We start from the raw sequence: 27,088 nt of genomic DNA, 5'->3' as shown, positions 1-27,088 counted from the left end.
GGATAAACCGTTGGTGGAGGACCAAGCCAGGAGCAATGTTCTGTGTTTACTTCAGACCTGCATTAACACTGCACAAAGTGCCTCTTCACTAAAGGATGGAGATAGTTTGGATATTGGAAAAGGATCTTTGTGTGCCAAGAGGTTCACCCACCTTTTGAGCCTTTGGTAACAATGTACACCAGGAAGGGACGTCCCCACTGGATCACAGTTCAGCCACCTCGCTGGGCAACCAACAGCTGAGCACAGCACAGCAGCACACCAGCACCTTTAAAAACTTCCAAGGAGTTGGATACTGAAAAGCTGAAGCCGATTTCCTACTGTGTAGTGGCCCACCAGAGAGATCTGCCCTGCCACATGAATGGCATTGCCTCTCCTACCCCTCAGGACAAATATCCAAGTTCAAATTATATTAATTTCCTAGTTTTTGAAATTCTTTCAAGAAACACATTTGTTCTGAGTTCAACTACTGCTTTGTATGCACTGGCTGATTCAAAGCATCTCATTTTACTCTAAATATTCAAGGGTTAGCAGTTGCTGTATTGGCTTGAAATAAAGTTTGTAAAGTTCTTAAGACTGGTGGGGAAAAGATGTAGCAGTTCTGGAAATCTTTAACAAGTAAATTCAATATGTGAGTTGAATATACAATTTTTGAAAATCCTCTGAACTTCTCAAATATAACATCAATTTAACATCCATTTGCAGCATCTAACCCTAGCTGGGCCATTTTGGATGGGTGTTCTCATCATAAGCAAATGTCTCTTTTCCCACATTCTCGCTCAGAAGCAGGTGGCAGTAAATTTCAAATAAACCCACACCCATGTCTGTGTTCCTTTCTGGAGGGTGTGTTTTGTTCATGGAAATATGTCTAACCTCTCTGTTTAATTTTCAAAATTTTATAAGTGTCCCACCCCCTGGGTTGCCCACAAAGTGATTCAGCAAGCCAAGCAAAGGGATCAAAGAACAGTTACATTTTTTTAAGCGAATGGAAAAGTTTAGCAGTTCTAAAAGTATTTTCCCTCAACACATATTTCAAAACATTAATAAAAATAATTACAGCTGAGTCTAACAGACAAAATGCAGGGCTAGAGTAATAAATTTTAGAGAACAGGGAGGAGCTCTCTGAAATGCCGCAAAACAAATAGATTATCGCCTTTCCAAACCTCTGCAAACTTCTCTTTTCCTGTAATAAAAAATAAAAAATCACCATGGCTGGGCTGCTGCTTGCTTGCTGTAAGTAAAACAACTTTAATATTGTATTTCCTCAGTGGTGTGCATATTTATAAAGCAGGAAGGAGGAATTTGTACACGTAGGAGTGAACACATAGGAATCGCCACCAGCACCAACCAATCACCTTGGGTCCAACCCAAGCCCAAAACTCTTTATCTTGATGCTCACTGGATACTCTGTGGGTGATAAAGTCCTGGGAACCTGATTCTGTTTCAGGGGCTCATATATTGGAATCAAAGATAAGGTCCTGATGTAACAAATGGAGGAAGATCCAGACCTTGGAGGTCTCAGAGACCCCTTATGTACGTGCCACAGGGCCACACTCCTCCTTGCTTATTCCATCTCCTGCCTCCCATATTTTGCGCTGATTTATGCACAGCTGCTAAACTCAAAAGAGAAGAAACAGACCTGCCCCATCTCATACTACACAACAGTCAGAGGGCTGGGTGCTCGCCAGGAAGATGGGATATGTTGATTCCAAACTCCTTTGGCCCAGAACCCAGCTCTCCCACTTCCCAGGAAAGTGCTCTTTGTACCAGACAACACATCTGTTCTCAGAACAGGGCTGTCAGGGTGCCACAGGCAGGGAGTGCTGCCTGCTGTGGGCAGTGTGCAAACCCCTCTCTTTTCCCACCTTCCCCCATCATGGCCCAGCAGAGTGGGGAGTTGCTCTCTCCAGGAAAAGCCATGTCCCTCCAGGAAAAGTGACAAGGACCAACAGCAGAAGGGCTGACTGGCTCAGCCCAGCCACGGGAGCATCTCTTCAGGCATGGGATGCTCAAGTCAGTTCAGGCATGGGATGCTCAAGTCAGAGCTGCAGTAACTGGTCTGAAAACAGGCCAGGTACAAACACCCAGATAGATTTCATTTACTGCAATGGATCCTCTAGCTGATCAGGGGACTGCAGTTTCAAGGTTCCTAGTGTGGAAATCCTAGGAATTTGTAAAATAAAAGGGTCAGAAATGCCAAGATGGAAAAGGAAGGTCAAAATCTAATCGCATTTTCCTTCCTACTCATAGGAAGGCAAGCAAGAGAAAGTAAAAACATGGAAGACAGAGTCAGTAAGTCAAATATTTTTATTTATGTCCTTTCTTATTTGTGACCATTGGTCATTAATTTTAATAGCACAGACCAAAATTAGCGATTGACTTTAATTTTCATAAACTACAACTTCTATAGCTTTTGCATTTTTACCAAGAGAAGACAAAATAATGAGTAAGTCTCTACATGGAATCAAAGATAGGAAGCAACTTGTTACTAATCCTCATGCAAGCTACATTGTTATTGGAGGCTGAGGTCGAGCGTTATTTCAGGAAAAATTCACTCTTATGAGTAGGCTCTCAAGCTAATTTATAGTCCTTTCACAACTGATGTAATTTTCATATATTAGATAATAATTACAGGCATATTAAGCAATATTAACATTATTAAACAACAATGAACAGCCGCCTGAAGGTATAATATGGCAATGCAAAATCTCAGTAATATAAAGAGACTTACCTGGTAATTTTCCATTAGAGCTTTTCTAAGCTTCTGGAATTTTTTGTCTTACAGGTCTAGAGATTTTAAACAGAATAAATCTAACATTCATATTTACAGAAATGGCTGGCCCAAGAACTCCAGGGACACTTACACTTTCTATAGCAACAAATTACTCCCATTTGGAAAAGGAGCTATTGCTTTATTGTGGCATTACCACAGAAGCTGCTTTCTGAGTGCACTGAATGCATTTTGTGCAATGAGTCTTCCAAGAGGCTAAAATGTATTGCTGCTGCTCTATGTCTTGCACTTTTGCAAGCATACACTAAGCTCAGACTTGGCTGCCACTAAGTATGTATTTTATATGTGGACTATTACTACTAATAAAAGTAAAACAAGTTATTCAATATGAATGACTGCTCCTCTCCCTCTTGATGTACATAAAAGAAGCCACATATAATGTGAGACTAAACTCAGGCAACTGTAATAACTCTGTGGCACTCCTACAGTAACAAAGAGAAGAAAAAGCAAAATGCTTCCAACAAAACAGTTTGCTTAAATTATCCTTTAAATGAAACAAAAAAACCTAGTCACAAATCCATTTTACTAACTTTTTGTTTCCTGAAGGTTTCTCTTTAACAATATTTTCCTAAAAAAAAACTATGTTTAAGGAATTGGCACATAATTATCACAAGACCCAAAGGAGAACAAATATCCTACTTATTTTCCTCTTTTCCTGGAAGCAGAAGTCCCCTAAATCATAACTCTGTAATATCAGAGCTTCTACACAGGCAAGCTTCAGCTTTTACCAAAGCAGGAAGGAAATGAAAGCTTCACTTATGGTTTTCTATGCATCAGACTGGGACATCTACACTCCCCAGCTCTACCACAAAATCCCAAGTCATGTAAACCATGAAAATCACTTGTGGATTATGAACTGAGTAAATACTTGTACTAGAGCAGATGGATTTTTCCATACATACAAACAAACAAAACAAAAATCATGTACACGTGAGGGAGGAATGGCCATACTGCTGTACAAACCACAAACAACCTACGTTGTTACTGGTCCCAGACTTAGGGGATCAGCATGTTTCAACTGATACAAGGATTCTTACTGAAAACAATTGCACTAAACCAAAACCCTTCCAGTAAAACAGAATTATAAAAATAATTTAAAGCATTAACTTCCAGGTTATATACAAGCGTGTAGTTCAAACATTTCTTTTCCTTACAGAAAACACCAGATAATATATTGCAAAACCACACAAATTTTGCCTCAAAGATTTTATCAATAGGATTTGCAAAAGAGCATCAAGTACTCTGAAATGATTTATGAGCTGCAAAGTGATGCATGAGTCATTCAAAGTGTATCAGTTGTATTAAAATTTCAGTTATTGGTCTTTACTGATGGCAGGCTGAGAAAAAGGGTGAGAGAACAGACAATAGAGCAAATAAAAATATTTGTGAGGTCATAACAGACACTGGTTAAACCTGTAGTAGAAAGGATTATGTACAGCAAGGAAAAAAGCTTTTCTCCTTTTTCAAAGAGATTGCACATTTTCAAGGTCCACTTCCATCAGAGAAATACATTAAAATAATTTTCAATCTATATTCTATTTTCTGGCCTATTGAAAGTATTCAAAGACACAGGAAAGACTAGACTTCTGCCAAGCAGATTAAAGAAAACTGCATTTCTCCATATTTTAACTATACAATTATACATCCAAATTCAAAGCAGAAAAATAATTCAATGCAAATACTCAAGAAATACAGAATTATGGATTCTGATTAATCTGGGAGACGCAAGACTATGAAAGGAGTGCCTGAACTTGATGAGGAGATCTGTGTAGGATGGTCTCTGGATCCTTGTATTCATTTGAAGGATCCATCACAGCTGCATATAACTCACTGTACGCCCTGCAGACGAGTTCTGTTGACTGTTTTATTATCTGCTCTCTAAAAACCAAAACAACATAACATAATTTGCAACTTGTAGGGAATATAACTGTAGTACAAATAAGGAATTAAAGATATACATTAAAAATTAGCATTAAATTTTTTTAAAAAAGAGGGCTCTTTCTCTCTGTATATTGTATCATACACAGATAAACTCACATCTATGACCTGATAACCAAGACGGAGTTTCTTTATTTCTACAGTCAAGCAAAAGCTAATAGAAGGATTTAATTTGCATACATCAGTTTCCCACCTGCACTCACCTGTATCCTTTAAAAGACTGATAAACTTAGTGATCTATCTTCTACCTCCAGTGGCTTCTCACTGTGTTTGTAAATACACACTTCTTTTTCATCTACTAGCAAATATATTCTATTTGCTTTATCTTGACAGCAAGATTCCATTATGATTCCATAATCAGAAAAAACAAGTGATAGTGGTCAGAGATTTAAAACACAACCTTTTACCAACAATGCTATGAAATCTGTGTCCTATTATTTTCTCTTGAGATAAATGAGTAAGAACACAGAGACTGAATGCTAAATTTAAATGGGAAGTTTCATATTTTTTAAAGACAACCTAATAATTTTATTTTACATTGCCCATTGAATCAGTTTACTTTAATCATCATGGTGATGGTGCTTACAGTAGCGGATGAATTTTCATCTATTAGGAACAGCAGTTGCAACTATTCTACAGCCAAACCCATGCAACAGGAACTCCAGCAGAAGCTGAAGAAACCAAGGTAACCACAGATTCAGCCCTGCTGTAACATGGAGCAGAGAAACAAAGACAACAAAACTGCATCCACTAAAGTCAGGGCTGAATTCACAGACTGTTGGGAATTGACAAGTTAAAGAAATTTCAAAGATCAAGTACAAAAATCTTAGTCTTTACAGGGAACATTAAGAACAGAAGCTATGAGAAAGCAGATTAGAAGACCAAACCTGCATTTTATTCTGACACACAGTATACAGTTTTTTATATACTGCCTCAACTGCCAGTACTACTAGGTCATTAGAATGCCTGAAAAATAGACTGTCCTTATAATAGCAAATTCAAACCCACTATTATAAGGGAAATATATTCAGGGTGTTCAGGTAAGACAACTGTCTCTGACCTCAGCTTGGGATCACTAAGGTACTATAACATGACAATCTTTTATGAAAGCATTGCACACTGAATTTGTGTAGAACTAATGCACCAAATGAAAAAATAAAAAGGTTTGTTAAAATATTCAGAGAACAGAACAGAATCACATGTGTTGTTCAATCAAATAATGTCAGTGTCATTAATCAGTACATTAGGATTTCAGTTGCCATAACAACGTGATACATTTATTACTAACACAAATGGCAGCACTTGCTAAAAATAGTAATTCCAGCATTCAGTTTCTGTGATCCAACACGAATGAAAAGAGCTTTTCAAGACCAACAACCACATGAATACATAGCTTAAGGCTTTTTGAATGAGTGAAGGAATTTAAAAGACAAGAGCATGCACTGGTAATGTTTGAAGGAATGTTCTTCACAGTTGCAAAGCTTAAATGATATTGCCCATGAGTATATAATACACTGGTCCCTCATCAAAGCATGTGGTCTGATTCTGAGAACCAAAGCCCTCAGAGGTTACAGATCTCCATTATCTGATTTCATGAAAAATGTCTTCAGAATTGAAAATTTCAACTACTATAGCGAGGGATTAAAATTATAGCATTGGTTAAATGTATTGTTTGAATTTTGAGAAAATTCAGAATTTTCAAGGCTTATTTATTATCAAAAATATTGACTATCAACACTGATTCTACAAGCATCACTGGAAATGGGTATTTTAATTTCAGAAGGATTGCTTGTGTTTAAAGCTAGTTGTTTGAAGGCTAATGGGCTAACTGATTTATTTTGTTTTCATTCTGAGCAGAACTTAACCTATAGCACTGATTATAGCAGGTTAATAAACTTCTGCATGTTAGCTAATTTGAAGCAGCTATAGCAATCACCCTCACACAAGGCTTCCCTCTTACCTCTCTACTGTCCCTTGCTGCAAGATGCTATTAATTCAGCTTAACATGTGCTGAGAGGTTTAAAAAACTTATCAATGGGATAGGCTAAGAGTTCCTACATAACCACTTTATCTTGGTTCCTCTGACAGAAGGATTGATTAAGTTCAAGTAATTTCACTGTGCCAGAGTCATTATGGTAGCATAGAGTCTACCTCTTAAATTGCCTCTGTGTTACCAATGAAAAGTTGAGGCTTTCAAAATACATTTACTGTCATTACGATTTTTAAATAGACCTACATTTAAGAAAATATATCAAGAGCTAAAATACAGGTTTAATGCCCTGACACTGAGAAGCAGAAATTGTGATGTTTCAATGACATTACTGGTCAAGCTACCCTGTTTGATCTGTACAGAGAGTAGAGCTCTCCCTCAACAGGGTCAGGTCTGCCAGCTGAGCTGTGGGAATGGTAAATCTGGCAGAGACACTCAATGCCAGCTGAAAAACACCAGCATTCCCTGTGGCCAGTCATGCTCCACCTGTATGGTGTGACACTGGAAGTCTTTGGATGAGGAGAACCTGAGCAATGCAGAGCACAACAGCCTGGCAGCTGGACTAGCCAATCATTGTAGGTCCCTTCCAGGCTGTTCTATTCAATGCCCAACAATAATTATTTTTCCCTTCACACATCACTTTTTAATTGCAAGATGCTGTAATACAACCCCACTGAGGACAAGCACTAGTAATGAAACTCCAAATACTGTTGCATTATGTAAAATGTGATGTACTTAGTTTCTAGTATATTCAGTTACCTACATTCTTCACAAAGTGTGAAAAATAATGTCAAGGAAAGTTTTTGATCAGTGCAACATATAATTCTCTGAGTTTAAGTACTACAGAAAGTCTTCATGTGGTTCACATTTAATTGGAAAGAAATTCACGGCACTTTCCCTAGCCTTAGGGTTCAGTTATAGTCAAAAAACAAGGTAAGAGATAAATAATAAAGTTCTTACTTCCATACTTCAAAGAAGAAATCCCTGAAAAAAATACATTAGGTGAAAAGTAAAATAATCTCAGCAAAATATTCAATGAAACAGAATGCCAATATTCTACAGCAAAAGACAACGAAGGTGAAAATTCTAGAACTGACAAAGTAGTGGGGATAAAAGAAAACTTGGAGAATTATATATTTCACCTGTCTTTGGTAAGCTTACAAAATAGTTCTAAACCAATTTACAACTAAGTTGACAAAAAACTGCTGACACAGCAGAATATGTTCAAAATGTAATTCATCTTGATGGTGTCTCTTAAATCAAAGGTAACTACTTCAGAAAGTTACAGAATTAGATACTCTTCACTGCTTGTTCAAAAAGAGGAGAGTCAGAACACAACTGAATTGTGACCTGAAGGACAATGCAAATATCATCGCCACTGATAACTTGAATTCTCATCATGATTCACTAAAACCTAATCAAATTAATCTTTGTGATTGTGATCATTATTCAGGCATAACAGAAATTCAGAGGCAAGGTACTTACTTCACAGTGGCACTCAGAAGGAAATTCAGCTGGGACATTAACAGACTATCTGGAGCAGACAGATAGCGATCGAACTGAGCCTGCGAGAGGAGAATGCGGGATCAACACTGCTATGGGATCAACACCTTGCTATTACACAAAAATAGGTAAAACCACAATTTCTGAAAACATCACTGATTACATTAAAAGACATAACTTAATTGTCCAAAACAAATTACTGACTTCAGTGCTTCTGCCACCAAAATTTTGTTTCTGACTTAGAGGCATGTGAGTGGAGGTCAAATAATGAGAATCCAGCTTCAATAATTATCCATCTAAGCTTCCTATGCATCTGGTGCAGGTACTTATACATCACTGAAGATCACACCGAGTCTATTCGATGAAGAGGGAATACAAGACAGCTTCAGAGCTATCTTCTATCTATTCTGTCCAAATTAGACATGTTGCTTGATTCTTTTTGCATGTTTCTTTTTACTTTTTGGCAGGGAGTCACTGCTTATGCTGGGAAAAATAAAAAGCAAATCCTTCACTTCAGGCTTCTTGAATTGCTTCTAAGCCTACTTTTCTTTCTCACAGAATATAGTGATAAGAGCAGTGATTTGATTCTAAGAAAAAAAACATTACTCCCATCTTCAACAGTCAATCAGAAAAACTGTGGCTGCCCCATTTCTGGCAGTGTTCATGGCCAGGCTGGATGAGATTTTGAGCAACCTGGTCTAGTGGAAAATACTCCTGGCCCATGGCAGGAATGTTGGAAGAAGATGGTCCTTAAGGTCTGTTCCAACCCAAACCATTCTGTGACTGTGTGGTCAAATGGGTGACTACTGAGAAGATGAAACCAGGTCTTCTTACAGGTGAAACCACAAGGAATACTAAACACATATTACACTAAGAAGCATTTTAATTAGATAGAGAGAGGAAAAATTCTTATCAGAAATGTCATCAAATATTGAACAGATTATCCAAAAAACCTGTATAAAATCCTTGGAATTAGTCACTAAGACAAGGCCCTAAGTAAGTTTATCTAATGATGGCAACCTTCCTGTTCATTCATTCACTGAATGAATATTCTCAAGCTGGGAAATACTAAAATCCCCATCGATCCATCATTTAAAACATAGACAAAAATGAGTAATGAAGTCACAGTTCTTACAAATTAATTTTTTGGGGTTTTCTGTCCTTGTTTGGAAAGCTTGTTTCTGTCCTTGTTTGCTGAGAGGGGTGTGAACTTAACAAGCACCCCATTTGCAAGCATGCATGAACAACTTAAAAGGCTGGAACCTGGAAAACTTTCAAGCATAAAAGGGAGACAGTGAATCTGCCTGCAGTACTCCCCCCTAGTTTAAATTCTGAGAAGCCAATAGATTTGGCTGATAGATGGGATTTATGTGGGTTTGATTTCAGCATACTTGGTTCCATTCTGGTTAAAGTGTCTTCATAGAAGATGATGTTAAGTAATGAAAAAAATAAACAGCTGGATTCTTCTCTTAACTATTCAAGGGAAATTATTATGTACCACTACAGATAACAGTGCTACTTATGTATAATTTAAAGAGAAGGTCCCCAGGCTGCAATCTCTAAATTTGTTAGTCTACAAGACCACGATAAATAGAAGATATTTTAAATGCAAAATTCCTAAGTTTTAATAAGAATGCATGCTGATATGAGTAAACTACTGAGTGCTCTGTGCCAGAGCCCTGTTCATCCAATCAGCTTGGGAATTACTGGTTTAAATCCTGAACAGAAAAAAATGGGTTACACTATCATAGTTGGGATGCATTCAACATACAAGTTTTTAAAAAAATCTTTTAAAATCTCTTTTGTTTCCATGGGTGTGTACATACACTGCTGTATGAGGTCTTTACTGTTAATCTTTTACAATAAAGGTAAATTTGTCTGAGGAGGAAGAGTGAGAGATTATACATTATTGCCTACTGAACTGTGGTATTGCTATCTCTATGCAAAACAGCCTTCACACACTCTAAGAAAAAATATCAACTGATAATTTGCTTTAAAATATATTGTAGCTTTCAACTTAAAAAACCCCCATAACTGTGACATATACCCAGAATCTAACTTCTGAGTAAAGCTGAACTATTTGCATAAAATCAAAGCCTTAGGACTAAGATTATAAATGATAGCAGAACCTATATTTCAAAGCATAGAGGCAAAAAAAGAAACTTTGGTGATTAAAACTAATTAGAGCTAAGTATTTGCTTTTAGCAATTTAAGATGACTCATGGGACAGCATTCTTCTAAGTAAAGATCTGCTTCTCAAGGCTTAGAAAATAATATTCTACTACTACCTCTTCAGAAATAATTTATGTATTTATTACTTCAAGTGGTCAAATTACTACAAATGAAGAAAGTATTCCCAGACATGCAATTCATCTATTCCTAAAGACTAGGACTGATTAGATGAATATCTTCTACAACAGATGAGTATCTTCTAATCACAAAATTAACAGTATTCTTTACCATCTTTACCTACAGCCATCACCACCATAATATGAAAGTTATAAATGCTTACCATTGCAACCTTCAGGGACACGGAATCCATACTTGACAAATTTGAAAGAGGACCCTAAGAATCCATAAGCAAACAAGGGGATAAAAAAAGGTCATACTAAAATACAGAAAAAGATAAATAATAAAGTCTACAATTGGTTCAGTAGTTAATTTTTATTTGGTCCTGCTACAGGATCTTAAATGTTTGGAAACTATCACCATTTCAGTACTGAAATGCTGTTAACAGCTCATTTGTATTCTACCATTCCCTTAAACTAAAAGCTGAGAATACGGAATTCTCAATACATCCTTTCAAAACCTTTTCTTCCTTCTTCACCATTAAATAAAGCCAAAAATAGCCCTCCACAAGGTCCAGAATTAAAACTGAATTGCAAACTGGCTACATCCCCTTGGCAATCTGGACTTAAGAGACAACAACCTTGCTCTATCTATCTGTTCTTGGACCATGAAGAATTCAGACCTGCTTCCCAGTAAACTTCTGTGCTGGTATGGCAGTACAATGCACAAATGCTGCTTACCCCCCTAGCAAATTCTGTGACATCACCACCTCTGCAACCAGGCAGCTGTACAGAGAGAAATGAAAATTGCTACATCCCATTAACAACCTGCTCTAGTCAACTTGAAATTGGTTTTAAAACAGGAGCTAGGCTTGTGAATAGAAAATCAAGTTGAGTTATTAATCAGATTATTTACACATTTATTTATTCATCTTTATACATAAAAATCTGTTGAGTTTAGGCACGTTATGCAAAATTATTAGCTGAAGAAACAACATAAAGCTTTCCAACAGAGTTCTGCTTTCTCCAGAAACACTATTTTTTAATTCTACAAAAGATCACAAAAGGACATAAGCACAGCTGAAGGGAAGAAGGGCTGTATTAACACCTACCACACTGCAACTGTGCTTCACAAGAAAGGGAGAGCGTGAGCTCTGAATTCCAGTTTTCAGCTCCTCTAAGAAATCTCAAGTTTTCACTTTGAGAATCTCACTGTCTTGGTACTAAAATAGCTACAGCAACAAATAAGGGCGAAAGAAGAAACTATTTCAAACTACTACTAAACTCATCTGTCAGTTTTCCACAGAAGAAAACAAGCAGCAATTACCAAAGGCATGCAGCTATCTATGGACTCCATGCGTGGAAGCAATGAAGAAGCTGAATGCTGTGTACATACACAGCAAGTCGAACATGTCCTAGGTGCCATGGGAGTGCTGGTATTCAGACTCAGAGTGTACAAGACAGGACTGTTGCACACCAACCCTGCCAGGCCTCCTGAACACACAGTAAAAAAAGCTGTAGCTGCAAGGTGCCTGCGTCTGATAGTCCTGGTCCCATGTGAAAAACCAACATTACTGAACCTCTGCTTTCAGATGAAGGTCAATTTGCAAAAACATTAATGCCAAAATTCTACTAGTTGGCAAGAGTGTGGTACCCCCTTTAACACGTAAATTCTGTAAGCTCACCTGCTCTGGTTTGTGCTGCTGCAGAGCGTTATAAATGTAACTCAGACCAGCTCTTGTTAGCACGTAGGAAGCTTGCTCATTTATGAGTGTATCTAAATGAGCTTCAATCTGAAATGTTAAGCATAAGGTATTTATAAAGAGTGTGTGAGAATATTAAATGTAACGAGTTCTGGGGTTAAAATGTCTAGAAACACAAATAAGAAGAAAAAAATACACAAATAAGGAGAGTGATCAACAAACAAGGAAATACTACAAATACATACAGCGTAATTATTTGATCCATTTAACATCTTTCATATAACAAGCAACCAATAATAAAAATGCAGAGAATTCTTTCATGTCTGACTAATGAAAGAACCTATTTTTTTGTATTTGTAAATACAACACCACCAAAAATGAAGACTGTAGCCTTGATCTTAAAAATTCCTATATAATTTTATTTTGCTATAATTCTTTGATAGTATGTTTTAAAAACCATTCCATTCTTACTGAAAATATTGACAATAACATGGCAGTTTTACAATAAACAAGAAACAAGTCTTTCATAAGGAAAATAAAACTGAAACTAAATCATACTCAGAATTGATTTTAAATTCAATACTGATAAACATGTATTTGAAAAAAAGTCAACTGAAAGAACAATAGACAATGATATTACAGTTATCTGCTTTGTTTTAATTATCTTCATATGAAAAAACTTGTAAGAGTATTTTACATTCTTAATATAACCTTTACTTTGCAGGAAAACCTAACGCCTAAATCCAGTCACAGCAGCAGCAATCATTTTTCAGTTTGAGCAGTCTCAGAGAGACATTTGGTTATATGTACATTATTACTTCATTTTTACAGATAACTACCCCACAAACTTTTCTTCCAATCCTAAAGAAAAGAAAAATATTATAACATATTAAAGTCTAGTAAAAGGTAAGATTCTTTTGTCTGATACTTTAAGAGTTCACCTTTTTACTTCCTAAAATTGTTTAGAAGAATACACATTCCTTTTTAAATCAGAAGGGAAATCTTAATATTTCAATTTGTAGTTTTTAACTGTCTTAGTGAGTTATTTTTCTATGAAAAATGTTTCTCCTATTAAATATGCCATTCTAACTCCACTTGAATAAACTACTTATGTATAAAGATTTTTTTCAGTCTGTTCCTGTAATTGTAAAATGTTTGAAGAAAGTAAATGGTATTAAATGTGTAAGCTTCAGCTCTACTGCTTTGCTGAAGAATAAATCAATTGCAACATTTACTGTGAAAGGAACTCTGATAAAAGAAATTAGAAATAACCAGCCAGTTTGGTGAGGTTGTCTGTTTGCTTGTTTCAGAGCTAAAAGGTGCTAGAAATTCTGATTAGGATTAGAAAGTGAAAAATGGCTCTCAGCCAATCCTTGCTGATCCTTTCAAATAAGAATTTGTGACTTTTTTCAAGCCCCCCAGCTCCCAAGGCTGTCCTGAGATAAACTGCAGACATATTCATGTAGCAAAATATAAATGGGCAGTGGCCAAGTTTTTTTAAGTCAACAGTTTCTAAATTTTAACTTCCATTTCAAAACTGCACCATGTATGAACTACTATCCCAGGATGTGAGGGGAAACCAAACAAATGAGAAAAGAGAGGCAGAAAGCAGGACTGAAGCAGTAACTTCAGCAACACACTATTCTAGTACAAAATAGATTATGATCTTACAGTAGATGATGAACTAACTGCATGATGGAATATAGTCAGCCATTTGGCTGTGATTACAATTTCCATTTGCTTCTTCTCATACAGTTTGCAGATAAATATTAGAATAATTATGATAATGAAAATGTTCACTGGTCTGGATTTATCTGCAACTAAACCAAACAAACCCAAATCTTGTACTAATTTTTTGTCTTGTTTAAAATGAAACATGCTATCTGCTTGTGGTCTCTGATAAGAAGCCCTCTTAGCCCATTTCCCTGATTTTGATAATGTTGGCTTTGGGCTGATTTTAAGATAAATATATTCACAGCACAACTTACAGTGTGCAAAAATCAGTAATAAATTAATTTTCTTTTGGGGGTGCTAAAGCTTACCTGAAACTGCAACATCTCTAGACGTTTGTCAGTGAATTCAAAGAGAGCCAGAGTAGTCTTCATCATGTAAAGTGAATTTACCATGTAGGTTGCCATATCAGCTGTGCCCAAATTACTAGCAGACATAGTACACATCTGTAACAATGGATCTAGCACACAAGACAGAACCTAAAACAGCAAACACACAGAAAAGAGGGAGGGGAGGGAGGAAATCATGTCACACGAGGCTTCTAACCTCATTCTGTCTCTATCACATATTTATTCCCCAAAGTAGAATAAAGAGGAATGAGAGTTTCCAACTGTGAAAGCAGTTTTCTACTGGATTTGTCAGCAGGTGATCACCTACCACAGTGATGGGAAAAGTATAAAAACCTGACAAGAACAGATTCCAGCCTAGCAGGAGGAAGAATAACCCAGATTAGATAATTGGTAATTGTGCAATCTTGAGGGTGTATTTACTTAATGGAGTAGTAATTGGATAACTGAATTTAGATACTGTGTTAAGAGTAGCACTCCATACTCAGCTGTAATTATCCATATTGTTAGTCACCCTGTTATGCACATTACAAACTCTGGTTTGACAGAGAGCTCCAAAATGGGACCAGACAAAAAGATTAATGTTCCATCTACCTTTGTGTACTGAAGCTAACTTACACGTTCTTTTTTTGCCCCTCTCCCTCCTCTTCACACACACAAAGCAGTCAAACATTCTTGTACCTGCACAAAGTCAGCCTGACGGGCATCCAGTGGAATAACAGATGAGTCATGAGATGCCAGAACCTCCCGTAGCAAGTTAAGTGTCTGATTTAGAGCAGAGCTTGGGCCAAGATCGGGAGGTGGGAGCTCAACCTGAAGAACAAGATTATTTGTTTGTGGGGACTTTTATTAATCTCATTTACAGCAAATACCATCCAGTCTGTCAGGACAAATGCAATGAGCTAATAACAAAATTACATATAGGAATACAGAGAAGAACTTTAATTTGACACTGGACAAGTCTAACATATTTCAGACAGTAACTGCCGGCAGCTTTCAGTATAACCATATAATTCAGTGCCAAACAAGCAACACTGAATTTCTCATTTCATTCAGACTATACCTACTTTACCATTTGGAGAAACCCAAACTCTACTGGTTTAGGCAGTGAAAAAAAAATACATTTACTAGATTAGGTGCCAAAGAGTAGCCACCTTGTTGGCACCACTGAGTTCAATTTAAGCAGGACCTCCTGCAAACACTTCAGAATGTAGTGCAGGCAGAGCTCTGGGAGATGAGAGCCATGCTGCAGCAGTTCTTGACTAGACTGCACAGCTCCTGTGATACTGAGTATGAGAGCTGCAGTCACAGATGTAACAGTCTCAATCCCCAGCAAGCTCATACCTTGTCTACTGCCAGTACACAAATGAACTGCACACAGGCTAACTCATGTACACCTACATGAACAGCAAAGAGACTACACAAACTGACATGCTGGCTTATGCAAAGGTAAGAAGCAGGTAATGCAGATGTTTAAAAAAATAAAGAAACAAAGTTTGTGTATAATAGGAAAAAAAAATATACTTTCCAAGTCAAATTATGAAAATTGGACTCCCTGAAATGGACTGAAACTCGATACTGTTTTTAACCCAGGCTCATATACTTTAGCCCTTTCTTTGAAACCAGCAAATACTCAGTAAACCCTTAACAAAACATTTGTAGAAGATCTAGCACCCCTTTTTCCCAACACTCATTTCTTAGGTTCTACTCCAAACATAGCTGCATCTTTTTGTCTCCAATGCTGCCTCAAACTGGCTTCCTGCCGCCTCCAATCCCTTACTAACCTCATTTCCTTCTCCCAACAATCCACTTCCACCTTCTTCTGTTCTGCCTGTGCAAGGGCAAACAGATGTGACTGGATCATGAGGGACTAAGGAGACCCTCAGCGATACAGAGTAAGTTAAGACTTAAAGGCATTATCTCTCCAGAAGGAGGTAGGGAGAAGTAAGTTTGGATGGGACTGGCCCATGTGAATCAGTCTGGGTATCTGGCCACAGAAGAGCAAAGCAGCATGCACTTCTGCAGTGCTCGTAAGGCTCCAGCTCTAAAGAAAAGGCAGCAGCTTTGGATGGCTCCAAGTCCTGGGCAACATGTTCCATACCTTCCCAGATGAGAAATACTGATAAATGGCATAGTAATATGGATGCTTGAGTCTTTAAAAAAAAAAAAAAAAAATCCAAGGGGTAGAGGCAGATGGCCAAAGAAACCAAGGAGAGCACAGCAAATATCTTTAGAGCAGAACATAACAGAGTCTTCTGGAAATGAATCTATACCTGATGAACATGCCAGCAAAGAAAGAAAAAAAAACATCTCTCTCTTTGAAACCAGGCCAAACTTTCACACTTATGCTTTGAAACATTTGAGATAACATACATGTCCCAACACTGTTACCAAGACAGATTTAATGAAAACTTTTTTCATCCTTCTGAATAGAAAATGTTCCTCTATTCTCACTTTCCAAAAGAGAGCATACTGAACTCAAAGAACTAATGGAAAACTAAAACTAATAGGTTCGGAGAACAGTTGTTCAGTCCAAGCAGTCTTGAAAGCATGAAACAAATATTCTAGCAATAAAGTAACAGAAAAAGGCACTTCAAAAAGAGGCACTTATTCAGTGTTGATCACAGTAAAGTTTACTGAAATTTACAGCACTGAATGACTTTTTCTTTCTTCTTGTTATTATTAGGGCTATTGATTGTGTCCTGAACACACCATTCTCAGACTTGAACTGGACTGTGTTCAGCGATATTTTGGCATTACTTTGAGACTAGTATAACCATATACTAGTTTGATGGAGTTTTCACTTCCAACACACACATAGATCATGGCAATTATAATTCCAGGCTGCTTTGCACAGAATTTTTGTCTCCTGAGGTAGCTAGTGCACAGAAGTTCTTAAATTAGCTTCATCTTTCACTTGGCTGTTGCTTTACTGTCCACTGTCTTCTAGGCAAGAGCAAGGAACAACAACATGGAAGAAGAAAATATGGCAAGGAAAAAAAGATTTATTTTAGATCACTAAATTTTATTTGGGTTACCCTGAAATTCCTGACTACTGCAATAGAGACAATATTATCAGTAAGTGGAAAAAGAATCAAAGTAGTGCTATATTAATTTTGAAAATTCTAACTTTTGACAGATGAATACAAAATGAGGGCTTTTTTTTCAAAATCAAAAAAGAAGGTTTAAAAACTGACACTTCAAATTTATACAGGAACCTACGGACTCCAACTCATGAGCACTAATCACTATTCTAATAAAAAAATAATTGATGCCCTGAATATTTTACAGGCACTAAGAGATCATTATAATTTATCCCATTTCCAGAAAAATAGGTTTCAAATACGTGCTGAGTTCTACTTTTGAAGTACCTCTTTCAGATGCAAGCTAGACAGCAGCTAACTAAAACATGATTAGGAAGTTCTGCAACAGCAAGTTCAACTGCATTAAAACATACTCTAACACAGTATTAAGTCTCTAATTTGTTTTGACTATCAGTTCAGTCATACAGAAATTATGCCAAATAGCTCCTCAGCCTTTCAAAAAAACGAAGAAATTGTCCATTTTTAAAATCTAACATACAAAACTGAAATGAATTCTGAAATGGGTACTGAAAGTTGTATATAAGCTTTACTCAAAAAATTTTATCTTCTTTTCTGCATATTCATCAGTGGGGAACAGATACAAAGCCACAAATCTTCCTCCAAACATATAACAGAGCAGGTTCCTCTGTCTAGAAGAGCAAGTAGCTCAAAGGATGTCTTACAGAATTTTACAAACAGCAAAGGAAAATACAGAAAAAAGAAAAGGCAGCATCAACAATTGAGAAGTGTGCATGAATGTTGTTTCCCTTTCTCATTCACATTAAAGGTTACATTTTAAAAGAGGGCAAATTTTCTTCTGCAAATACTGCACAGTTGATCAGAACTTTATATACTGCAGTACTTTAACATTAGAAAGTTAACAGTTACAATGCTCAGGAAGGGAATGGAATACCTCCCACACAGGGAGAGGCTGTGTTCTGCCTGGAGAAGAGAAGGCTCACGGGGGATGTTGTAAATGTGTGTAAATATGTGAAGTGAGGGATCAAGATGGAGCCAGACGCTTCTCAGTGGAGTCCAGTGACAGGTCAAGAGGTAATGGGCACACATTAAGACACAGGAAAACAATTTTTTACTGTGAGGTTAGTCAAGCACTGGAGACAGCTGCACAGTGAGATTTTAGAGTCTATCCTTTGTGATATTAAAACTTCAGCTAGAGCAAGTCCTGGGGAACCTGCTCTAGCTGACAGTCTGTGTCATGAGCAAGATGGCCGGACGAGATGGTTTCTAGTTTCCTGCTGAACTCATCCATTCTTTATTTCCGTGATACTACTACCAAATAAAACAAAATGGTAATTTAAAACACAGAACTCCACAGAGAAAGCCCTACTTACAAGTCTCAAATGGAAGGTTAGTGGCTTTTGTAAGAGCCTAATCAGCTTTAAATACAGCCTTTTAAAAAAAACCCACTGGCTGGATCCAAAGTACTACAGAGGAGAACCTTGTAAAAATGTTATGAATTTTTCATGCTGTCAGTTAACACTGAGCAGCATCAACTGCAGAGTCCATTCTCCTCAGCTGAGACAATATTCACCAGCACTCCAAGAAACCTGAGTGCGCGTCTTATCAGAGAAGCTGTTTTAAGATTTTCTGGTCCTATTAGGATCCTACCGAGGTCAACAAAGTAGAATGCCTAATGGCATGCTTTTCTTTTCAGCTATCAAGCTGGTCTTGGAAAAAAAGATAACTAGGTTTTGCTTTGTTCTCATGGATCCATTTAAAAGCACAATAGCATTCAGAACACAACAATAATAATCAGTCTTATTCAATCTGCCCCACATCTGATTTCCCAGAAACCTAATAGGTTTCATTCTGGCAGGAATCAAATTATGAAGGACAAGTTTACAATTATTCCCATGCAACGTTTTAATATCTCTCTCACTGACAAACTTAAAAGATAATGCAATCACAGCATTTAATTAGCATACATCTACTCTAAAAAGAACAGCATTAAGGAATAACAATCCCAAAACTTAATTTGGGATACTCTACTAATAGTCTTCTAACAGCTCAGACAGCAGATGACTGGAGTTTGGCACAATCTTCATTAGTGCCCTTATGATAATTCTCATTCCATTTTATTAAATGTTTGCAATTATTCTTTCCTTTAATAATTGTTCTGGAACACTAGTGAAACCAGAGGAAGGACATGTGGGCTTGAAAATTCCCATTCTCCTAATTTAACAGGTGGTCCAATAAAACATGTTGACATCAGTTGGTCTAACACACTTGTTAAAATGCCTCACCAATGGATTCATGATATTAAATAACTCCCATACTGAGGGGACTGCAAAAGCAGTCCATCCACTCCACTCCATTAGGTACTCTGAACTTTACTTCTAGTTTCATTGGAACAGTTTCTGCCATTCTGATGATTATTTTCATTCACTGTTTTCTCCTGGATTTATAATCTTCTGTAAAGAGGTAATCTGTAATGGGCTGTTCTTAGAATCAGACAACGAGTAACACAAGCAGAATCCTGAATTCCTATACATTTGTTTTATAAGCACAGAGTGATAAGAAACATGGAAAAGGATACATAAGGACTTTAATGATAATTCTGATCCACTTTACTAGCACTCTTGGTAGACCCATGGCTGGGTCCAAAAAAGCTATAAAGCAACTAATACAGACCCAATTTTTTTCAGCATAAGGACACCAATACTGGCGCAAAAACATTCTAGTTCAACCAAGAACCAGAACAAATCAATTGCTACCAGAACTAGAAAGTACTGGCAAGAATGCCCAACACTGGCTCTGAAGGGTAAGAGCCACTAAGGCAAAAGAGAGACAGCATCTGCAGTGAGCTGATGCACCAAACTTTCAGCGACACAGGAAGAGGCTGGTGATGCACAGTTTCTGTAGGATGTCAACAATGAGCTCTACAGCAGCCTGAGAATCTCAAAGCCATGAATAGCATTTTAAATCCTAAAAAAAAAGTGGCTTTGCAACAACTGTTACCAATCTTCGTGACAGGTTTCAAGAAGTGTCCGAACCAAAGAGACTCCCTTGTGTACGGCATTTCTTTGATAACAATGGATCTGCTTTCCAGCAGTCTGCTGAATATTTCTGTCACAGGGATTTCAGCTCAAACAGAGCTACCTGAGAAGCCAGAATGAGAACACCATAAAAAAAGCTTTCTCAGAACAAACAGTTTGAAGTTTAGAGCTGCTGAATATTTTGTTGTCAGATTCCAACCAGGATGCTTGAGATTTTCTTATGTAATGAAAAAAAAGTTCATAGCAAAGTGCTTCTGGGCAAACCAGTAAGTATTCTGAAGTAACCAGGGATTTCCCTCTATCATTTACACCGATGGCTTGACAACCAAGAGAGAAAATCCTGATCTAAGACTGCCTAAAAGCTTCCATACACCTCCACACTAGTGACACTCCTTATGTAATATGGGACTCTTCTCAAAAATAGATGTGAAGAGGAAGCTATTTTCTTGTCCTAGAAAGAACAGCCTGAAGTCTCAGTTTCCCACTGTGCTTTAGAAATTAAATCCCAGGCAGATTGAAGACAATGCTCAATTCAAGATAATCAATAATCTCGGGAATTAAATTGTCTGTGGCGATGAGGACATCCAATTACCACCCTGTCATCTGTCCGCATCCTAAGGCTGGGATCTTGAGGAGTTAGCATATTTAATGAAACCTGCTTTGTCTAAAAAATATTCCCAACTAGCTATACTTAAGTGAAAGATTTGCTTAAAAATCATATTCTGATCTCTCAACTACTAGATATAATGTAGATATTAAAAAAGAGAATTATCAGCAACAATAGATGACATTGAGGAAATATTATTGTTAAAATTGTCTCCTTGACAGGCCATTCACCACTTTCCAATAATCTAAACAGAAGAGGCACTTAAACATGTAGAAATAGAAGAATTTTTACTTCAGAACATCCCATTTGCATTTTAATGTATTTCCAAAATTATTCAAATTATCTTAAGGATCATATTTTAATCAAAGTATTGGACAATTGTTATTCTTTGAAAAACAGGCTTATCAATGCCTTAAGATGCATAATCTAAATTGAAGTAAGAAACCACAATTCCCAGACTGTTCGAGTGAAAAATAATTTACTAATTTTCCCAGCGAATATTCTCTAGCTGCACACCATGAACAGCAATGAAGCTTTTGTAACTGGCTATGTAAGCACAAAAGGTCTGTCTTCCAGGGGATAATCTTCTCTGAAAATGAAAAAAAAAATCTGGAAACAATTGCATTACATTCATAACTGGCAAGAAGCTGGAAAAAGGCTGGGATGTGAAAAAAATCCTACTAATACATATACAAAATTTTGGTCTGAACACGCATTAAAAAAAGCATGGTAAAAAGCAACCTTCAGTTTCCTCAAAATGTAAAGGCATTGTGACATTCACTACTAAATTTACAAAGACAAATGAAAAGGCATAAAACCTGCTTATCTGTACACTAACACAAAAAACTAAGTAACAAGAGAATTAAATTTATGATAAAAGAAACATCTTTATCACTGGAAAATAATGTTTCTCTAAGTGTAATCAGCCTATAAATTTTGTATTTTTATGAAGAAAAACTAATTTCAGTCATGAAGAGATAAAGCATCATTCTATCAATTCAGTAATCCACTCACAAAGGGTAATAAGGTGCTACAGAGGACTATCAAAAACTCAGGTACAAGAACTACACATTAGAACAGGAAGATTTCTTCTCAGACAAGATTTCTTCTTACCTCACATTTAACCTCACATTTATTAACAAATTAATAAATAATTGTGGAAGCCTTTGTTACCCATATATCTAACAGTCCTCTAAATCTCTTTAAAAGCTTTTGACCTCAATTATATTCTGAGGAAAGATCTTCATAGGTCACAGAGGCAATGTAATATTGTCGACATTTCAGATTTGATTTATAAATGTGTTTCTGAGAAAGAGCAATATTATGATCTTTTCCCATTACATGGTAGGCTCGGTATGTCATTCATTACTTGTAATAAAACACCACTGAAGGTGGCAGGGCAATCACTGCCTTCATTTAGGGCCAGTAAAAGCAAATTTGACTACTTTATAAAACAATGACAGCATCTAGAACCAGTTACATCCAGACTGGGGGCTGAGGGAAGAGGAACTAGAAGGGCAAAGAGGAATACACAACCTTCTCACAGTGACAACAGAAAGAACACATACTATTGACTAGGGGATTATAATTCCTTTATCATTCTTCTTCTGATTTCTACACATTTCCAAGCTGAAAACAGTGTATCACCCAAAACAACACCTCACAGACTGTGAGTTATGCAAGTAGGAAAATCATGCTGGATCTTAATTAAGTATAGATGTAATACTCAACAGGATAAATAAATAAAAAAGAGATGAATAAAGAGATGTTTTCAAGCCAAGATTTTTTTTTCTTAATCACTTTGTAAGCAAAGAGCAGTTATACATTTTTGCTATGGTCCATAACTGATTTCTTTTCATATATGGAAAATTTACACAACTTGATTCTAGCTTACATATTAGGAAATAAAACATTTTTTGGTAAATTCATGTTGTCCTTGTCCATTGCATGCTTTAGGAACAGCTTTAGCTGATCCCTGAAGAAGCATTAATAGCAAAGGAACTATAAGATCCTGCATTCAAATGGAAATACCCGACAGCAACAATGCATTAAGAGGACTTTAGCAGTATGGACTGTGGGTGGTAGAAGCTAAGGAGTAACCCAATGAACAAATCAAACCACTGAAAGGGGTCACTGGGGTATCTGGGAGAGAAGAGGAGAAACAACTGCTTCTTTGAGAAAGTCATTCCCCAGCTCCTGCAGTAAGACAGGAAATTAGGACCAGACAGACTGTGCTGAATGAGAAAACTCATTTGGAATCACAGAACAATACTGACAAAACTCAGAAAACCTAACTGAATGGCCAGCAAATTACAAGTCTGCATAAAGAATAGTTTCTGGAAAATGAAGTTTTTTTTTTTCCATTTTTTGTAGGTTAAATAATTTAGAAATGCATTTACAAATGTTACAGCAATCTTCATGTGGTAAAACTACTTTTATAATAGACAGAAAAGCCCAATTTTTTTTTTTTACTTAGCTTAGCATTTTGGGATATACTTTGAAACTTCAAAAAAGGAATGATGCACTAATACAAATGACACAGCTCAATTGCCTGACTTTGCTCTATTGCACTTAAGAAAATTTCCTACTTTTGTTTCTTCTTGCAGATTTTAAAAATATGTAAACTGTTCTGCCAAAGAATGTTGCTAACCACAGGATTTTAGACACATATCTACAAAATCTCCACCATTATTAGAATTAAAATATAAACAGCAAGTTTGTAATGTAGTTCTATGACTAAAATATCGAAAATACAAGAATTCAACTTTAGGAAAAGCTGACATATAAACCAGCTATTTACCTAGTAATCTTACTAGACAAAAGGGAAATGCAAGCATGTTTTGAAACATGAAAGATGTACAATTTTGAAACAAACCTTGTCCATTAGTTTACTTGCATGAAGACTCAGGCTATTAAAGAATATTTTCTTGCTCAACATATGCATTTCTTCAATTGTTGTCAACAGTGTGGCTGCACTGTTTCCTACAATACCACTGAAAAAAAATTAAAACTATTTAATGGATCTAAAGGAGAAACAACATGATAGTCAGATACTTAAATATCATTAAAAAATATTATTTTCAAAGTTTAAAATTTAGAACAAATAATTACAGGGAATAATTCTCCATAGTGGCTAAGAGATAAGCTGACTGTAAGAAAAAGCATCATCAAGTAGTCCTTAAGCAAATATTAAACACAGGCTATCAAACTTGCACAAACTTTTTTCTAGAGTACTAAAATTTACCAATTTTTGCTTTCTTATGCAATAAATCTACTTCTGTTATCAAAAACAAATTACATAACAAAAAGGGTTAACAATATTCTATCATACTGCCTGTTAGGGATAGCATTACCTCTCTCATTTCTGCACTGAGATGCTGGGCAGCTCCAAAACTGTAAGAATTCATGCCTTGCTATTCTGAGTGCTAAACTATCACAGTTAGCACAGATACCACATAACCCTTAAATGGCACTACAGGACTATGCTCCTCTCACAGATATACCCTCCCTCTGGCTATAGGAATTGCACTTTTAAGCCACAAACTGTCAGTGAAAATTCATTGGGTCATAATAGGACTAAACCTCTATCTCAATTTTCAGACTGTAATCTTGTGTTTAATAGATCATTTTTCAAACTTATTTTTCCTTTTATTAGTAAGGTGCACCTTCCCTATGCAGAGGAAATTATTCAGCTAGTAGAAGGTACTTCAGTGGTTTTTAAACACTGTGCTGTTAACAAGACAGAAACCAACAGATAAGACTGACTAAGATCTTCCATTTTAACATCACATTTTCAATTGCACCAAGCTTCATAACCATGGGGAAATGCTAATTTTGGAGACAGAAAAACAAGACCAACATATTCCAGGATTTTTGTACAATAAAATTAAGAATAGGCCTTACATGTGTTCTACAATAGTCCTGCCATCACAATTGAGGAATTTAAATAAAGCTAGGAGGTGCCCAAGAACCACTTATCCCAGTCTGCCCAACATCTGAAGTATTCTCAGACAGAGAAGCTCAACTAGTGATATTAATGTTTCAAATTCTCAGCAGTTCAGTCCAGGGCTGTGGAGGGAGATTTTTCTCCTACTTCTCTTTTTAACCAACATGAACTACAGTATATGGCACAACATATAAATGATATATAAATTAGCAGCTCTGGCTTATCTCCAGTTCCTGTATTCCTGGTGGCCTCTAAGAGGTTGGAAGGTGATCAGTGCATCTTCAACACTGAGATAAGGGAGTGCATAATTAGGGAAAAAAGTTATCAAAAAGTTATGAAAAAGTTATTAAAAACAAAACAAAACAAAAACAACAACAAAAAAACAACCAAACCCAAAAAAATCCCAAAAATCTGAAGCAATTTTATTTAGTAACATTTTCTCAAAGGGGACTTGACTTTGTCATATGAAATGCTGTGGAGAGTTTTTTTGTATACTAGTTGAATCTACACAGAACAACAAAGAAACAGTTATTGTGCCAAATTTATGCTGTATTCCAAAGCAGTTCTGATATGAACTGAGGAATGGCAATGGGTAAATGGTTTCTGCTTATTATCCCATATGTTTCTACTTGATGTCATAGTGCAGAGCAACAACTAAGCAACAGAAGTACTCTTCCTAGCAGATTTGTTCTTACATATACAATTAGGGAAAAAAGGCATTTTTAACATATTTTGTAATTTTGCATACCTGATTGTATGGTGGTAGAACTTGAGCAAATTAGAGATCTTGTACAGTAAAACTGCTCCTGGCTCGGCAACAATCACCTGCTCAATTCTAACCTGTAGCATGAATAAATACAAACATCCTTCAGGTCATAAATTCTGAGAGCCAGCCTTCTATGACTTTATAGGCAATATATCTCTGATTTTTGAAAAATAAACTCAATTAGAAATAAATTTTAAAAGAGAATGTCCAGTTAACTTTAATGTTTGGCTTGAACCAAAGTGCTTGTGGGCTGCCAAGCATCTGGGCAGAAAACACAAAGGTATATGCACACTTAGAAAAAGAAAAACTACAAATCCAAAAACCCTTCCAAAAATCCTACAGTCCCTACAGATGGGACTGATGTTATTGGAAGTTTAAAAATACTGAGATAATTTTATGGATTAATACCAATACATACTGTGGAGTCTTCCCCAGCACTGAATAGCAAGAACAGCTGCAATGCTGCAGAATCATTAAACTACAGCAGTAGATTTCTACCATCATGCACAAATTCAGAACACCAAAATATTAGGTATTTTGCCTAAGAAACAAATTTTACCTGGATGAATAAATTCTTCCCTGAAAGGAGAGCATAAATATCTCCTACCAGTATTTAGTCAGAAATATTTATAACTAATAACCAGCTATGTTGATTGTTTATCTCAACCAGGATTTGCTGGCTACACAACAAAATGGTGCTGAGCGTCTTTACAGTTGGACAGCTGATGTCTTGTCTCCTTTGTCTCCTTGGTACACACAGTCTCAATCCACTCATAAAAAGCTGCTCCAGGGTCAATCTTTGTGCACTTATGAAGCAGAGTAGACAGTGACTTATCCCTGCACTGCTCTCCCACGTGCCTGAGTGTGAAAGGGCTACACACAAATCAGCAGCCACCATCCACTCTCCCAAGTTATTTGCTGTTCAATAGAACACAATGTGCTGCAGTCCCTTCTTAGAGCCAGCTGTAGGGAGAACCAACCAAGATTATGTTCTCTCAATCCTTTCAGTTTGCATCTAATTCACAGCCCAACAGCAAATTTTACTTTTTAACTCTTACTCACAATACTTAATGCACGAAGTTTATTTCAACACAAAGGTGAACTTTGCTCTTCAAGGTGTTTGTATATAAAGAGGTCTATATACAAATATATGTCTCCAGTGTTACCTAAAAGGTCCTGTGGGCATGAATACTGAGTACATTCTAGTTGTACAGCAAAAGAGAATATGGCAGGCAGGGGAAAAAGAGGGAAAACAATACATTAACAAAAAAAAAAGAAATAACTGAAAGTAAATAAAATAATTAAAAAGTGAACAAGAGAACAGGCAGAAGAAGAGGGAAAAAATAAGATTTTAGGATCACAAGAGAAAAATAAAAATTAA

At 36.5% G+C, this 27,088-nt stretch overlaps 1 protein-coding gene across 1 annotated transcript in view; it reads right to left on the bottom strand.

The window, feature by feature from the left end:
• Positions 1 to 2,286: 2,286 nt before the first annotated feature.
• The window catches only part of COG6 (component of oligomeric golgi complex 6), a 55,517-nt gene continuing 30,715 nt past the window's right edge, over positions 2,287 to 27,088 (bottom strand). The window contains exons 12-19 of the mRNA XM_066544935.1: positions 25,690 to 25,781; positions 23,871 to 23,988; positions 14,970 to 15,101; positions 14,253 to 14,420; positions 12,193 to 12,300; positions 10,732 to 10,785; positions 8,202 to 8,281; positions 2,287 to 4,666 (exon numbers count right to left, since the gene is read on the bottom strand). Coding sequence (XP_066401032.1) covers positions 4,519 to 4,666; positions 8,202 to 8,281; positions 10,732 to 10,785; positions 12,193 to 12,300; positions 14,253 to 14,420; positions 14,970 to 15,101; positions 23,871 to 23,988; positions 25,690 to 25,781 — 900 coding nt within the window. The 3' untranslated portion in view covers positions 2,287 to 4,518. The remainder of the gene's footprint in view (positions 4,667 to 8,201; positions 8,282 to 10,731; positions 10,786 to 12,192; positions 12,301 to 14,252; positions 14,421 to 14,969; positions 15,102 to 23,870; positions 23,989 to 25,689; positions 25,782 to 27,088) is intronic.

This window comes from Molothrus aeneus, chromosome 2 (assembly GCF_037042795.1).
Source record: "Molothrus aeneus isolate 106 chromosome 2, BPBGC_Maene_1.0, whole genome shotgun sequence".
Lineage (NCBI taxonomy): Eukaryota > Metazoa > Chordata > Aves > Passeriformes > Icteridae > Molothrus > Molothrus aeneus.
Note: the sequence above shows the minus strand (reverse complement) of the source record. Positions and strands in the feature narration are given on the sequence as shown.